At 40.4% G+C, this 15,778-nt stretch overlaps 1 protein-coding gene across 3 annotated transcripts in view; it reads right to left on the reverse strand.

Moving 5' to 3' along the window:
* The window catches only part of Pde8b (phosphodiesterase 8B), a 219,756-nt gene that overhangs the window by 101,716 nt on the left and 102,262 nt on the right, over positions 1 to 15,778 (reverse strand). For all 3 annotated transcript variants that reach the window (XM_004651670.2, XM_045133817.1, XM_004651668.2), the window contains exon 2: positions 5,373 to 5,432. In XM_004651670.2, the coding sequence (XP_004651727.1) occupies positions 5,373 to 5,432 (60 nt within the window). The remainder of the gene's footprint in view (positions 1 to 5,372; positions 5,433 to 15,778) is intronic.

Genomic DNA, 15,778 nt, shown 5'->3' on the forward strand with positions numbered 1-15,778 from the left:
CAGGGACAGGACTGGCAGTAGAGCTCCTCCCCCTCAATCTCAGGGACTGCAGTGAGTCAGGATCCTCCCCCCATTCTTGGGGATCGCAGTGAGCCTGGACCTCCGGACAAAATCTCAACCCTGAGATCAGCAGGAAGTTAAGGCCACTCTCTTTAAGCACGGGATATATGGACATTCAGATAAGACTTAGGCTTTGCTCATAACCCTGTGGCATTTGGCCAGTTGTGTAGGAAACTCCTTATCAGCCAGCAGCCTTCATGCAGCCCTGAGACCCTCTGCAGATTACCTGACTCTCTCCCTTATGTGCTGCACCTGACTCCCTGTGTGCTGGAATGAATGTCTCTAGGCATAGGCTAGCAACCTTTAAACTCACCAATCCCTTTAGGATCCTTTTCCCACCTTCTACTGCTTATAAATCCATTTACCTGACAATAAGCCCAGTCACGGAGACTGTCTCCTGAAAGTATGAAAGTAGCCCACTCACCACCACGGTTGCCTAGGACGCCTTGGGGGATCGTGGCTGGCCCAAGGACCCAGGAACCCACAGAGGAGGAGCCATTTCATGGGGAAAGACCAGCCTCAAGACTTTTCTTATGCATCTAGAGAAGCGATGCTGATAATAACTATAGTTTGATGAGAACTTTCTATTGGCCAGCCATTATACCCCAAAATACATGGAACGCTCTTTCTCTCTTATGGGTGGGTGTGTGTGTGTGTGTGTGTGTGTGTAAAAGGTGTGTTATGGTGTATTATGTGTAGTAATGCACATGTCTACAGATGTGTACACATGAGGAACATGCATGCAGAGGCCAGAGGAGAGCTTTAGGTGCCCTTATCTATTGTTTTCTTGAAATGAGGTCTCTCCCTCATAACTCATAACCATAACTGCCATTTTTCAGTCGGTGAACCCCAGTGATTCTCCAGTTTCAACGGGTTGGGATTACAGATGTGCATGACCATGCCTGTCTTTTTACATGGGTTCTGGGCAGTCAAACTCAGTTGTTAGCCCCTTTTGCATGCTTAAGTCGCAACTGTGCTACTGCTGAGTCATCTCCTCAGCCCCTGAAATGCTTTCTTAATAACCCCTCAGCCACTCTTTGGAGGTGACTATTGTAATTTTTCATATAGAAACGGAGACATGTCCATACCCACACAGGTAATACAATATAAACTGAAGCCAGGCTGATCCCAGACTGCCTAGGCAAGGTAGAAGACACAACCTAGTAGCAATAGGAAGGATATACAGAAAGGGATACACTAGTCATTATGAGTTATTTTGTCTGTCTCGCTCTATCACTTTGGTCTCATCTCCATAGCTTGCCTTACTGAATGTGTGAAAGTTAGCTAATGATGAGGCCATGTTACCTCCGACACATAAAACCTCACTGTACGCCAGGTATGATGGCTCACACCTGTAATCCCAGAAGTTGGAAGGAATCACCATAAGTTCCAGCTCAGCCTAGACTACAGAATAAGACCTTGTATCAAAACAAACAAACAAAAATCCCAGAATAAATTTCTGTTCCCATGACATGAAAGAAGATATTTTGAAGGGAGCTGCCTTGCTAGGAAAAGAAAGTTTAGGCCACAGCTGTGGGATCCAGTTCCAAGTTCATTGGAAAGCTCATTGTGAGGGAAGTGCTTAGACAGGACTCTAAGAAGAGACATGTTAGTTCTACATGCTGGGGAAATAAAAGTGCTCCAGACATTGATGAAGAAAAGGCCACTTGGTTTCCAGACAGTATCATGTTGATATGAATTTACTGTCTCATAATATTTCCCTTACTTTTTATTTTCTTGCCAAGACTGGAAAGTATGACTCTCTCTCTCTGTGAGTCATATCACCCAGGAGAGATGTGCTGAACAGCTGTATGCTATGCCACCAGCCAATTCCACCCTCCTTGTGCACCCACCTTGCCAGTTTGTGTGGGGTATGTGCAGCCCCATATTCTGCTTCTCAGTTTCCCCTGGTGAACTCAAAAATGAACCCTCCAAAGCAACCACATCCTGAAATACCCCTTATCAAGTCATTTCTTTCCAAGCCCTAAGGGCTCTTGTCTGATGTAGCTGAGTAATATGTTTTGGCATTCTAAACAAGTAACACAAGAGATAATTCCTCTCAATGGGTGGGGGAATCAAAATTCAAGCAGTAAGACAAAGTTTGATTTTTCTAAGACAGTTGCAAAGTTAGCAGGGGAATCACAATCCATGGCCAGCTTGCAATGTCCTGCAGTGAGAGTACTTGAACAATAAAACTCACTTCCTAGACATCTGTGTGTGGGCAGGGAATGTCTTGCCAATCTTCCTATCACTGTAGCATCTAGCATGGAGTCTTGCAGACAATAGTTTCTCATAAGGTTCTTACTGCATGGATCAGTGAGTCAAATGCTATAGCTCAATGAGACCAAGTAATAAAGCCATCTTTGATCTTAAGTTGAATGTCTACTCTTTTTTTTATAAAAGAGCTCTTAACTGCTCCCTCTTATTCAGACCACTTGCATCTCCTGTCATTTGTAGTCAAACTCATGTAACAGGAACCAGGCAGGGCATACAATAGGAATGGTAACATTCTAGTTCTTGCGCTGGGTGATGGATTCATATTACTCATTTTATTATTGTGCTTTAAAGATTGACTACCAATTAATAGGTTGGTATTGTATATATGTAACTACAATGATTAAGATGGGGAGGTAATATGATGAAGAATAGAATTTCAAAGGGGAAAGTGCGGGGGAGGGAGGGAAAGTATTTCCATGGGCTATTTTTTATAATCATGGAAAATGTTAATAAAAATTGTGAAAATAAATAAATAAATAAATAAATGTACCCTTAAAAAAAGAATAAAGCTGAGTGGTTCAATTCTCAATTCCAAAAATTATTACAAAGCTACAGAAATCAAGACAGTGTGGCACAGCACACACAAAATTAACTCAGTGGACCATGATGCTAAAGGGAAAGACTAAAATTATGAAAGGGTTCAGAAGAAAACAAAGTCAATCTTCCTGATGTCAGGTTAGGCAATGGGTTCTTAGCTACAACATCAGATGTACTACGTAATGAAACTACATTTTAGAATGATGCTGACAACATGGAAGCTTTCAAATCAACCTACAGTCATTTGAAATGAGTAAATTCCATTAATGGACATGGATATGCATATGTAGAGGAGTACTCAAATGTATATTATTGTGGTTGCTTTTAGAGGAAAGTAAGGAGGCAAAGGGCTAAGTGAAAGGCTTAAACTATATATGCAACATTGCATCTAGAAATATAAAACTTCTCTGAAACAAATGGGACATGATATTAATGTTAGATAGGTGTGGGTAAAATAGTTAATAGACAAATTACATTTTTTTTTAAATTTATTTACTTATTTATTTGAGAACGACAGACACAGAGAGAAAGAGAGAGGGAGAGAGAAAGAATGGGTGCGCCAGGGCTTCCAGCCTCTGCAAACGAACTCCAGACGTGTGCGCCCCCTTGTGCATCTGGCTAACGTGGGACCTGGGGAACCGAGCCTCGAACCGGGGTCCTTAGGCTTCACAGGCAAGCGCTTAACCACTAAGCCATCTCTCCAGCCCAAATTACATTTTTAAAAGAACATGACACCTTTATGAGCATTTATTGAAAATGTAGCATAGGAAAAATATGAAGGCAAATGAGAATTATTCTGGAAACAGATTTTGGGATAAATCCCCAGTATAAGCTCCTTCATTTGCTATTATTTGCCATTGCCTTTATTCAAAACTGGAATACAAAGCACATGCCCCTCAGAACAATTACTGAAATTTTCCACTTGTTTGTATTCTATACAAATAGTTGAGGCTTGTGTTTATTTTTCTCTCTTTGCTCCTAAATTTGCTTTCATCAAATTTTCCCAAGCTAAATCTTCTCCTTTTTTTTTTTTTCCCCTTTCCCTAGGGCTGCATTTCCTTTTCAAGCCACTCTAAAGCATTATTTTCTCTTTCCATTTGTTCATAACTGAAGCAGTACATTCCCTTAATCTGCTTTGTGTTGTCATTTATACAATGGCTGGCTTGCCTGAAAGCTTGTCCCAAGCACAGGGTCAACTTCCAGGTGCTAAAAAGCTATACTTGTTAAAAAGAGGAAGTACATATATTGAGGACCCATGGGTTGATATATACGCTATTTAAGATTTTAAAGTAATTTAAGTGGTCATAAACTCCCCTTACGCATGTTTCTCTGATACAGGCACACAGGAAGCTGATGAGTCCAAGGAGGACAAAGTGACTCAACAGCCAGAGTTAAAGTCAGGTCAATCCTGTGGGAGGGTGGGCCCTCTGGCCTAGGACTTCAGTTCTTTTCCTTTTTGATTTTTTTTTGGTTTTCCGAGGTAGGGTCTCACTGTGGCTCAGGCTGACCTGGAATTAACTATGCAGTCTCAGAGTGGCCTCGAACTCACCACGATCCTCCTACCTCTGCCTCCTATGTGATGGAATTAAAGGCGCGCACCACCACGCCCAGCCCTGCAGTTCTTTTTCTGTCATAGATCCTAGGAGGTTACTTGGTTACATCACAGGGGTCATGAAAGAGGAACCTTTCATTGTCTTCTCTTCTCCAGCAACAGTAGCAGCCTTCATTTGCTGAGCACCTTCCACTGGCAGACAGCGGTCCTTCTAGCATGCCATGGCTTCACTTCACTCACAGTTCCCCTAAGAATAACCATTCTCATTGTCTCTGTACCAACAGGCAGTGGGAAAGAGGAGGGTAACAGTACATGCCAACTTGTACTTCTGAGAGACAGAGAAAGGATTTAAACCCAGCTGTGGCTCATGGAAAAGCCTTAGCCTTCACTACTACACCACTATTTCCTTTCCAGCCTGCAGCAGGGTGTGGGACAGACTTGTGTTTTGGCAGAAAAATTGTTCTTCCTCACTGTCCAACCTGCAGTCTACTCATTAAACTTATTATACTCAAAGTAGATCCATGCTAAAGCCAAGAAAACAATGAGTTCTCAAGTATAACATTAGTAAAAACAGGGCTGGAGAGATGGCTTAGCAGTTAAGTGCTTGCCTGTGAAGCCTAAGGACCCCGGTTCGAGGCTCGGTTCCCCAGATCCCACGTTAGCCAGATGCACAAGGGGGCGCACGCGTCTGGAGTTCGTTTGCAGAGGCTGGAAGCCCTGGCGTGCCCATTCTCTCTCTCTCCCTCTATCTGTCTTTCTCTCTGTGTCTGTCGTTCTCAAATAAATAAATAAAAAATTAGTAAAAACAATTACACACACACACATTCACTATGTAAGCATAGAGGGAAAGGTTGGCTTATCCACTGCTAAACAGAAAGCCCCTCAAACACTGCTCATACAACCACTGCCCCAACAATGAAGCCCCTCCTAAGGGACTGAAACATACCTGAATAGGGTCCTGTGTCAGTCTCATGGGCCCAATTCGAACCTCTGCAGAAGACACCTGCTAATAACAAATGATAGCATGGTGAGAAGTCTTAAAGTACACATGTGGATAAATTCTTCCTTACACACTACACTTATACTTCATGAACTCTAAACTTATTCCTCTTTTTTTGAAGTGAGGTTTTGCTTTAGCCCTGGCTGGTCTGGAATTCACTATGTAGTCTCAGGTAGGCCTCTAACTCAGCGATCCTCCTACCTCAGCCTCCATGAGTTATAAAACATCATGCATAGTACACTCTTGGTGTATAATTAAGAGTGTAACAGCTAAGATAAGACCATCCTGTCCTGGGATGTAATAGCTAAGAAAATGCCATCCTGTCCTAACTAGGCCCTGACTCCATTTACTGGGGAAATAAAATAGCTAAGCTTGGGGGACTTTCAGTTGCAAACTCCCTATCTCCCCAGGAGGGCCACATCTGCATTGATAACATTTTCAAGACTTTCCATGACTGCAAACATGGCTCAGATGTGGAAGTAAGATAAACTCCAGGATATCCAAGTGAAACAACTGCATGTTCTGATGTTGCCCAGATCTACATCTGACACTGATATCACTATTTTTTATGGTCTTTTGTCTTTAGAAAATATTGTACCCCTTAGCTTCTTCACTGAGAGCATTTTATGGCTTGAGCTCCTTCTCAGTTGCTGACTCTCAATTGGCTATAAAAGTGTGGTGGTCTGTAATTCTCTGTGTAATTCTATAACACTGAGCACCTACTATGCACTAGGTACTGTAAGTATTACACTCATATCATTATTATCCTGAAGTTCCAAGTGAATGAAGATTTTCCTTGCGGTCATAGCTAATGCACATCTATGATGGTTTAAGAGCTGTCCTATATTTAGATCTTATGTCTCAGCATGTTTATGTCATGCTTATATCTTAGCATGAGGAATAAATAGCTTATTCTCACCCATGTTTATCATGAATAATGATGAAATCCATGACTAATGAATTCATCGCAGTTGTATTTCTTCAAGTAGATGTAGGAACACCTACTATGACATAAGAGGCTAACCAACCTCTGACCCACTCCTGGAGTGTGCCTGAGGATTTTAGTTGTTCTCTGGCCCATACCACCTCAACTGTCTTTAGATATAGGCAGAAAGCAGATATTTGTCTTTACTTTTAATCACTTTACTTGAATTTCTAAAAATGATTTTTCTCTAAAAGAGTTTAGTTGAACGAATGTCTTGGCCTCACCTCCATGGATTCACTTTTGTTTTTCTCTAAGAGGTTGTGGTGTCTTTCCACTGGAAGTTTATCCTCAATCCAATATACTGCCTTAGCCCCTGGTCTGTTTGAGGGAGCATCTTCAGCAAGCATCAGAATTCATGTGACTAGATATGGCAATGACCCAGGCCAGAGGGGGTTTTATCCATTAAGAAAACAAAGAAATGTAGAACTTCCTATTAAATATATTTTAGAAGATTCTAAAAATTAACATTCCTCCTTTCTCCATGCTTAACTCTCAGTACTTAAGCTGTGACTCCCCTTCAAAGTACCATACTATTCTTTCCTCTGTACAGTAGATTTTCTACCTCATACCACACTTTGGTATTAGGAAATGATGCCAGTAAAAAACTCAGAGAGCCTCTCCCACCATCAACTCAGGGTGTTGGCCCAGCGCAGGTTCTCACAAGGCCAATGCATTTCCGCTGGCTGGTGTAGGTGGCCTCTCTAACTTTGGACCTGGCATAAGTTAAATAGACTTGGGACCCCCTAGTCCCTGAGGGTATGAACCAGCAACAAGCTTCCTCGGTATCTTAAGACCGAATGCAGATTAAAGTCTTATGCTGATGTTGAGTGTTTGAATCTTACTTCATTTCCCTCAGCAAATCAGTATCCTATCACATGTCTGTGCTAACACAGCAGCCCTGCTCACAACCCAGGAATAACCACACCAAAGCACATCACCCCACATTGCTTCACCTCCTGTCACCTGCATGGAGGTACATTACCTCACCTTGCTTCCCCTGCTGTCATGAACCTCCTGTCTACCACCCAGTTCCACTCCCAAGGTAGATGGTGTTTGAAATAGACACCTTCCTTCAAAACAACCTAAAATTAATCCCAGCATTAGGGAGGTTGTGGCAGAAGGGTTACTATGAATTTGAGACCACCCTTGTCTACATAGTGAGATCCTGTTTCAAAAAAAAGAAAAAGAAACAATAAACAACCAAACCAAAAAGAGGAAAAAAAATGTGAAAACAATTTGGATCAGATTAAAAAAAAAAAAAGTGACAATCTAGGCTTTCTCTCCATGGTCTCTCCACATGACATGCCCTGCCTGCAATCCCCCTCCAACAAGGCATTTTCTGTGGACTCAGCAAAACTGAGCTCTTATAGGAGTCACCTGAGGGGAGAAAATCAATAGGTAAAAGTGTCAAAGGAATAAAATTAAAAGCTTCTTTTGGGGGGGGGGGTTAAAAGACTAAAAGGAAGATGCTGCAGGAAGACCTTCAGCTGCCCCCCAAAACAGGGTAACTTTCCCCAGTCTGACATATCACCTGCATACTTTTATAAGTCATTATTAGGCACATGGCACAGTTTCCAGCTAGTCTTCCTTAGTGGTGGGACAAAGCTAGTCTAAACTTCACCAGGAGACTATATGATGACTGTGAACATTCCTCAATCCATTGTCCTAGGCACTTTTAGACATGTGTTCTTAGCAGGAGTCAGGCGATGGCCATTGATAGATAGCACTGAAGTTTAAAGGTGATATGAGAAGGTACCATTTCCTACCTAAAGACTAGAAAAATGCTTCATCTTTCTCCTAAGGGTCTGCAGCATTTTGCCCTGTGCAGGAGCCCACTTGGCAGGAAGCTGGGCTGTGAATATAGTAAAAGGAAATGCAGAGCCAGGCTCCTGTTCTCTTCCTGTCTCATATCTACCCCCTCCCAGCCCCACTTCAATGTCCCCCTCTCAGTGCTTCTACTCTACTACCAAGTTGGGTGCCTCAGTTTACCAGCTGTTCTACTCTTAGACTTGGCTTCATGTCTCTTTCTTGCCATGTCTTTTCCTTCTTAGTTTGTTCTCCTGGTCATCTGACCTTGGCCTCTGTACCCAAAATAGGTCAATGGTCCTAACAGAATCTGGCACTTGTCATTGCTAGCTCCTTGGGCTGGCCTAGGCAATGGCCAGCAGAGGACAACTATAGCAGACAGACTGATGACAACAGTTTATAGAGATCTGCTTCAGACAAAGGAGATCTGCTGCCTGACCTTCACTGAAACATCAAACAGCAACTATGTAAATACATGTGTAGGTAAGCCAAGATGCTACTTTAAAAACAACTTTCAAAGCTGCTCCCAGAAGCCATAAGTTACTAAGCAAAACTCTCAGCTCACTTCTGTAATCTCAAGATTTTGGAGGTGTAGACAGGATCATCAGAATTTCCAGGTTCTATGAGATGCTATATCAAAAGCTAAAAAAAATAACAACAAAACAAAACAAAACAAATCTCAGTTCCAAGAGAGACCTGCATATTTTAAATCTCAGTGAGTACAGAAAGTTAAGAGCCACAGGTCTACTCTCTTGAGCAGATATACCTACTGTACCGGTCAGTTCAGGGCACCCGACCACAGACTCTATTACATGTTTTATAAATTGGGTATCTATATGTACCCAACACATACCAGTGGGGTCCATATTGTGTAGAAGCACCAAAAGTCTCCAAGACTCAGGTGCCATACCTATACCCAGACCCCCTCCTCCAAAGCACAGATTATGATTTAGGCAAAAAGGAGATACAGTATTCCATACTGATGAATTATCTATGCAAAACAATATCCCTATTATAATTAAAATCAATAAAATTTCTTTTATAGTCTATTTTTGTTACATATGTGTGTATATATATATGGAAGATTACTTACAGTGACAATATAATCACAATATGTAATATTCTATTGTGTTTTATGCCTTGATGTTTTGAATGTTATATTATTTTTTCAGTATAAGTATACAAAAAATATAATAGAAATGTATAAATATCTATTCAACAAAAGACACAAGCATAAAAGAAAAGATTAGTGATTTTGAATTTAAAATTATAATTTCTATTCACTCTCCACACTGTAATAAAAGAAAAAGAAACCTACAGTCAGAGAGAGAAAACCTAAAATATAGAAAACCAACAAATATTAGCAGCCAGAACATATAATAAAAAATTAAAAAATCGGGCTGGAGAGATGGCTTGGCGCTTAAGTGCTTGCCTGTGAAGCCTAAGGACCCCGGTTCAAGGCTCGGTTCCCCAGGTCCCATGTTAGCCAGATGCACAAGAGGGTGCACGCGTCTGGAGTTCGTTTGCAGAGGCTGGAAGCCCTGGCATGCCCATTCTCTCTCTCTCTCCCTCTATCTGTCTTTCTCTCTGTGTCTGGCACTCTCAAATAAATAAATTAAAAAAAATTAAAAAATCAGAAGACAATCAAGAAAAATACAAGGCAAAAACTTTAAAAAAGCAACTCATAAGAGAGGAACTACACCTATGAAGGTGTGTTCAGCTTAGCAATAATCTATCAAAATACAGATTTTAAAGTATAATGAGATATTATGTCATACCCAAACATTTCCACAGAATAGTAGAGTTAAGAAGGCAGGAGTCTACCTTCCTGAGCAAGATGGCAGACCCTACAGGGACACTTACACATTGTTAGTAGATGTGTAAATTAGTTCATTCATTTGACAAAGCAATGTGTGGATTTGTAGCAAAGATTAAGAAGTGTATACTCTATGATTAAGCCTCCCATATCTGTTTATAGGGGATAGCAAGAGCATTGTGGGGATTTCTAGAAAAGTTTAAGAAGTGTATATTCTGTGATTTAGTCTCCCATGTCTGTTTTTAGGAGATACCAATAGCATTTACAGGATCATTTTGATCAGAATTATTTATAATAATAAGGTTTATAAACAGCCTAATTCCCAGTCCATTAACATCTGTCAGTGAGTAAACTATTAAGTATACCTAGGACATCCATAAAAACAGAAAACTATATAGCTATAGAAATGAATCAAAATTAATGAACCTCAAGCAAGCACTGAGATAAATGTGACAACAAAATGCCAGTTTCAGAACACCACTTAGATAAAATTTTTAAATATTTAAAACAATAACAAATATAACTTAGGACCACACTGTGACAATTGAAGTTAATGCTGACAAAGTCCTTATGGAGGCAGATGGAGGATGGAGTGTCTTCACATGCCAGAGGCTTCAGCTATACTGGTAAAGATCTATTTCTGAAGCAGTGAGTAGTGAGTTCTTAATTGGTGAATTGTATTGTATATATTGTAAAATATACTGACTTTTATTGGAAAAGCCTATTTCTGATTTGGAGATTAATAGTAGCTAACACATACTATAAAATATTCTATATATGCTATTTTGCTGCCAGGTAAAGCTTTTTGTTTTGGTAAAATCATATGTTATATTTAATTAAGGACATAGATAATCTTCTTTGACATTTCATGAAATAAAAGCCTAAAAAATTGAGCTTTTGGGCTGGAGAGATGGCTTAGCGGTTAGGCGCTTGCCTGTGAAGCCTAAGGATCCGGGTTCCAGGCTCAATTCCCCAGGTCCCACGTTAGCCAGATGCACAAGGGGGTGCACGCGTTTGAAGTTCATTTGCAGTGCTGGAGGCCCTGGCGCGCCCATTCTCTCTCTCTCTCTCTCTATCTGCCTCTTTCTCTCTCTGTCTGTTGCTCTCAAATAAATAAATAAAAATAAATGAAAAAATTTTTAAAAAATTGAGCTTTTATGACGTCGTGCTTCCACAGGAGAAGAGGGGCTGATAAACCCCCATATTCATCATCTCAGGGGACATTGCACAGAAGAGGGGATGATAAGCCCTCATGTTTTTCATCTCAGGGGATGGACACAATAACCCCACATGGGTATCATTGGCCTTTTTTGTAGCCAAAACAGTTAAAGATGCAGAAAGGGTGAGCAACTCACCCTAGGGTTTGGAGCCCAGGCATGCCTTGTTGGGAAGGTTATGCTCTTTGTCATGGATTTAGTTACATTTCATTTGTTCCACAATGATCTTCAGATGATGTACAAAGATGCATCAAGTTAGTGAGATGACTTTCAAATGAGATGCAAAAGATATGTCTGAGGAATAATAAGCATGGAAAGGATGGCACAAGGAAGAGGGTCAGTGTGTACAGTTACAGTGCTTGTGACAAAGGGCATACTCCTGCAGAAGTGTGGTCCCAACCTACAAGGTCCATCTATCAGCTAGGGAAAAGAGGGAGGTGATAGTCCAGGCCATACAGTACTCTCTTCTCTTTATTCCCCATAGCCACTGCTGTAGATAAGTAGATAGGGCTTTTTTTTTTTTTTTTTTTTTTTTTTGAGGTAGGGTCTCACCGTAGCCCAGGCTGACTGAAATTCACTATGTAGTCTCAAGGTGAGGCTGTTCTTTCTTAAGCAATGGGATCACTGGTGAGTGAGAGGAATGAGTACTGCATCTCACTCTGCCTGGAAAACATGGCAGATGAGATGAAGAGACCATCCTTATGTTAGATCTGGAGCAAGAATTTGAAAAGATAAACACAGAAGTTGTGTAAATTCCATCAGAGCCAAACACAGCAAAACTTGGCTGGCATAGTCTAACAGAGAATCCATTTCCCTCATGAATATCAGATGGAAGAGAGAAATTATTGATACAATTATAACCATGTCATCCATAGCTGTGAGGAAAGAACCCACCCTGATGTTGATTAGGCATTAGAATGAAAAAGTAAAAGATGGTGTAGACTCTAGATGATAGCCCATGAAATTTATAAGTGCCCAAAGTAGACCAATACAAGAGAGCCTGGAAGAGTTAACTTCAGAGGTGGAAGGTAAGACCCAACTGTATTATGATATATGATCATGTCAAAAGTCTTTTTGTCTCACATGCAGTAGCCAGGATTGAGGCATCAAAATTCCAAAGATGCGGGCTGGAGAGATGGCTTAGCAGTTAAGCGCTTGCCTGTGAAGCCTAAGGACCCCGGTTCGAGGCTCGGTTCCCCAGGTCCCACGTTAGCCAGATGCACAAGGGGGCGCACGTGTCTGGAGTTGGTTTGCAGAGGCTGGAAGCCCTAGTGCGCCCATTCTCTCTCTCTCCTTCTATCTGTCTTTCTCACTGTGTCTGTCACTCTCAATTAAATAAATAAATAAAAATTTAAAAAAAATTCCAAAGATGCAATAATCCTCTCACTAGCTGAGTATGTAAACACAGTACAAGTCCCAGATTCTAAAGATCAAACCCAGGGTCTTATTGGCCCTTGAGAGGCCTGGACACGAGGCCTGGTGGAACTTCCTGAGCCTAGCTAAAGTTTGGCGACCTGTTTCTGCCCAGCTAGGACTCAGCAAGATGCCTAATGGCTTCTTGCCTGCTACCTCTGCATAGGAGTTGGAATTATCATTTCAATAGTCACAGTTTACTATTGGCCCTTACCTCACCCCCATTCTAGAATCCCCGCCTTCATTCTCAACATTATATAGGCAACCACCTGTAACAATAAAGTGAGTTCCTGCTTCGACAAGACTCCCGGCTCGGTGGTGTGTTCCTAGCTGTCAACACTCCTCCTCCTCCTCAACCCCTTGTGAGGAACCAGCGGCCTGGTCCTTCTTCAACACTACCTGTCAGGGGGGAGACCAGCATCTGGCACCTAATGTGGGGCTCCAGGAACCCAGAAGACTAGTGCCCTGTGAGAGGCATTCATTGAGGAGGTCAATTGGTGTGCGGGTGAGCGTACCCTCATAAGTTATGAGGCAGTATTCATATTTAATGTGCTAAACCTGTACTTGCTTGTCAACATCTCTTCATTTTCTTTCTCTTTCCTTTCACTTTTGGTTCCCCAGCAAGCTGCATGGGCAGCTTTTGTATTTCTGAATGGGTCATATGTCCCTAGTGGACACACTGTGCGTGTTTTGACCTTTAGGCTTGTGCATATCTCTCTCTCTCTCTCTCTCTCTCTCTCTCTCTCTCTCCCCCCCCCCCCCCCCGCCTCTCTCTCTCTCTCTCTGCTTGGGCCTATGAAGGCAGGCCAGCTTTTTCTGCCATTATGGTACTTCCCCTGGACCTGTAGGCTTCAATAAATATCCCTTCCTCCATAACTGTGCTTGGTCTGGAAGTTTATCTCAGCGAACCTAAAGCTGTCTGATATGGAACTTGGTACCGAGAAGTGGACTGAGATGAGCCTGACCATGTAGATGTTGATCTTTTAGAACCTTTGTTTTGGAGAAGTAGGCATAGACTTGGTGCTTGCAACTGAAGGTGTTTTCTGGAGTGGTAAGCCAAATTTTGTGGACTATTCTAATGAGAGTCTTAAAATGCCAAGTGCAGGCAGCATTGAACTTTGAGGCTTGGTTTATGAGCTTTCTGAGAAGAAGGAAAGACTGCAGAGGACTTTGTTGGAACTGGGCTACTAGCATAAGGGCTGGCTACATCCTGATGCCCAGGCCCAGAGAGTTTGATCAAGGTTAAATTTGTAATGGACTGATGTGCGTATGTAGGAAACAATTTTCAGGCTAAACCTAAACGCCATGCCTAAAGTTAGAGATTTTTCAACTGTTTACAGACTCTTAAGGATACTCTAAAAGTTTTATATAGGGACATAGTCTTAATCTAAATTCATCTTACATTAGACACAAGTGATGCCTATGCTAGGTGGGTCACAAAGTCATAAGTACATATATAACTGGAGGTTTAATCAGGTTAAACATAGACAAGAGTCTATCACCTTGTGTTTTACAAATGGGTAAATTTGCTATGTAAAAACAAACAACTTCAGAATAGGATAAGAAATGTCAGGATGCTTATCTCTCTGCTCTGTAATTTCATTTTGCTCTTGCTTTCCAACATAAGCTACTTAAATTCATGGAAAGCTGGACTCTGAAAAAAAAACAGATAAAACTCCCTTTACCTCAGACCCCATACAAGTTTAAGCCATGTGTCCCCCAGACTGTGACTAGAGACAAAATGGCCAATTGTCTCTGACAAAAAAAAAAAAAGTACAACATATAACTGTGGTTCTCTTTAGTTCTTCTCTTTTAAACACCTAAAGTCACATCTGTTAGATAAAATTTCTCATTAGACAAAATGTTAAATTGGTCAACTGAGTCAAGGTATTTGACCACATTACAAACTCCTTACATATGATAAGCATCAGACTTACCTAATGTGTATATCAGGGGACGGGCCCCTTCATTAAAACATCTAATTGGATTAAATCTAATGTTTACCTGATGACAAGGTTTTAATCAATGGAGAAACTAAGTCTTATGATAAGACCTCACTCATTAACAGGTCACTGATGCTAATTTGTTATGATTTAAGGATTATAAGCTGGCTTTAAGACTCTCTCAAAAAAATAAATTAGGTTCCTGTTTTCATCAAGGCTTTAACTATTCTTAAGATAAATGCTCACATAGAATTGGTTATTTTCCAAAGGTGAAGTACTCATACCTAAAGACATTGTAACTTTAAAGACAGCTTCTGTCTTATTTATGCTAATTCTATTGAATGGTCATAACTAGGTTTAATCACTTAGGTTTAAGTGATTTAATTTCAGTAATGATAACTTTCATTTTCCTGGAATATGTTAGGATAGCTTGCTTAAGCTTTATCAAATTTAAGTCATGGGTAAAACATCAAATTGTTTTATGTTAATAAAAGTTTCTGTGGTACATAAAATCAATAACTATCAAGCTTAAGCCAAAATCATGGGTTGCCAAATAATGTTTTTTCTTTCAAAAAGATTTATCAAGGGTTATATTAAAATTTAGCTACATATTTTTTATAATCATGGAAAATGCTAATAAAAATTTAAAAAAATAAATAAATAAAATAAAAATTCGCTAGCTGTTTTGGCTTAAAAAATTTATTAAACTCTATGGTTCTGTTTCCAATGTTCTCTGGGTAATTTGTACCAACACAGGTATCTAAACTAATCAGAGATGTTTTCAAACACAGTTGCTAAGAATTTCTAGGTTAAATGAGTTAGTCTATAAATCAATTAGTACTGTTTTCAAGACTGGTGACAGATTCTGCCTGTGTTTATAAATGTTAAATATTTAAAATGTGAGATATTTATAAGTATTAGATATTTAAAATATGAGATATGTCTACTTTCTATACCTCATATATAAGGTTTATACTACCATAGTACAACTAAAATTTTATAGATAGGATAATCAGACTCTCAAGTCTCAATTACAAAAACAAAAGGGGGAATCCTTACCACCACACAACCAACTAAAAAAGGCATTATTTACCCTAAATAGTTTAAATTTTTCTAAAGAAGATAAACAATTATCCCCTTTCCAAAAACATTGGTCCCCATCTGTTACCTAT

Source organism: Jaculus jaculus, chromosome 14 (assembly GCF_020740685.1).
Source record: "Jaculus jaculus isolate mJacJac1 chromosome 14, mJacJac1.mat.Y.cur, whole genome shotgun sequence".
Classification (NCBI taxonomy): domain Eukaryota; kingdom Metazoa; phylum Chordata; class Mammalia; order Rodentia; family Dipodidae; genus Jaculus; species Jaculus jaculus.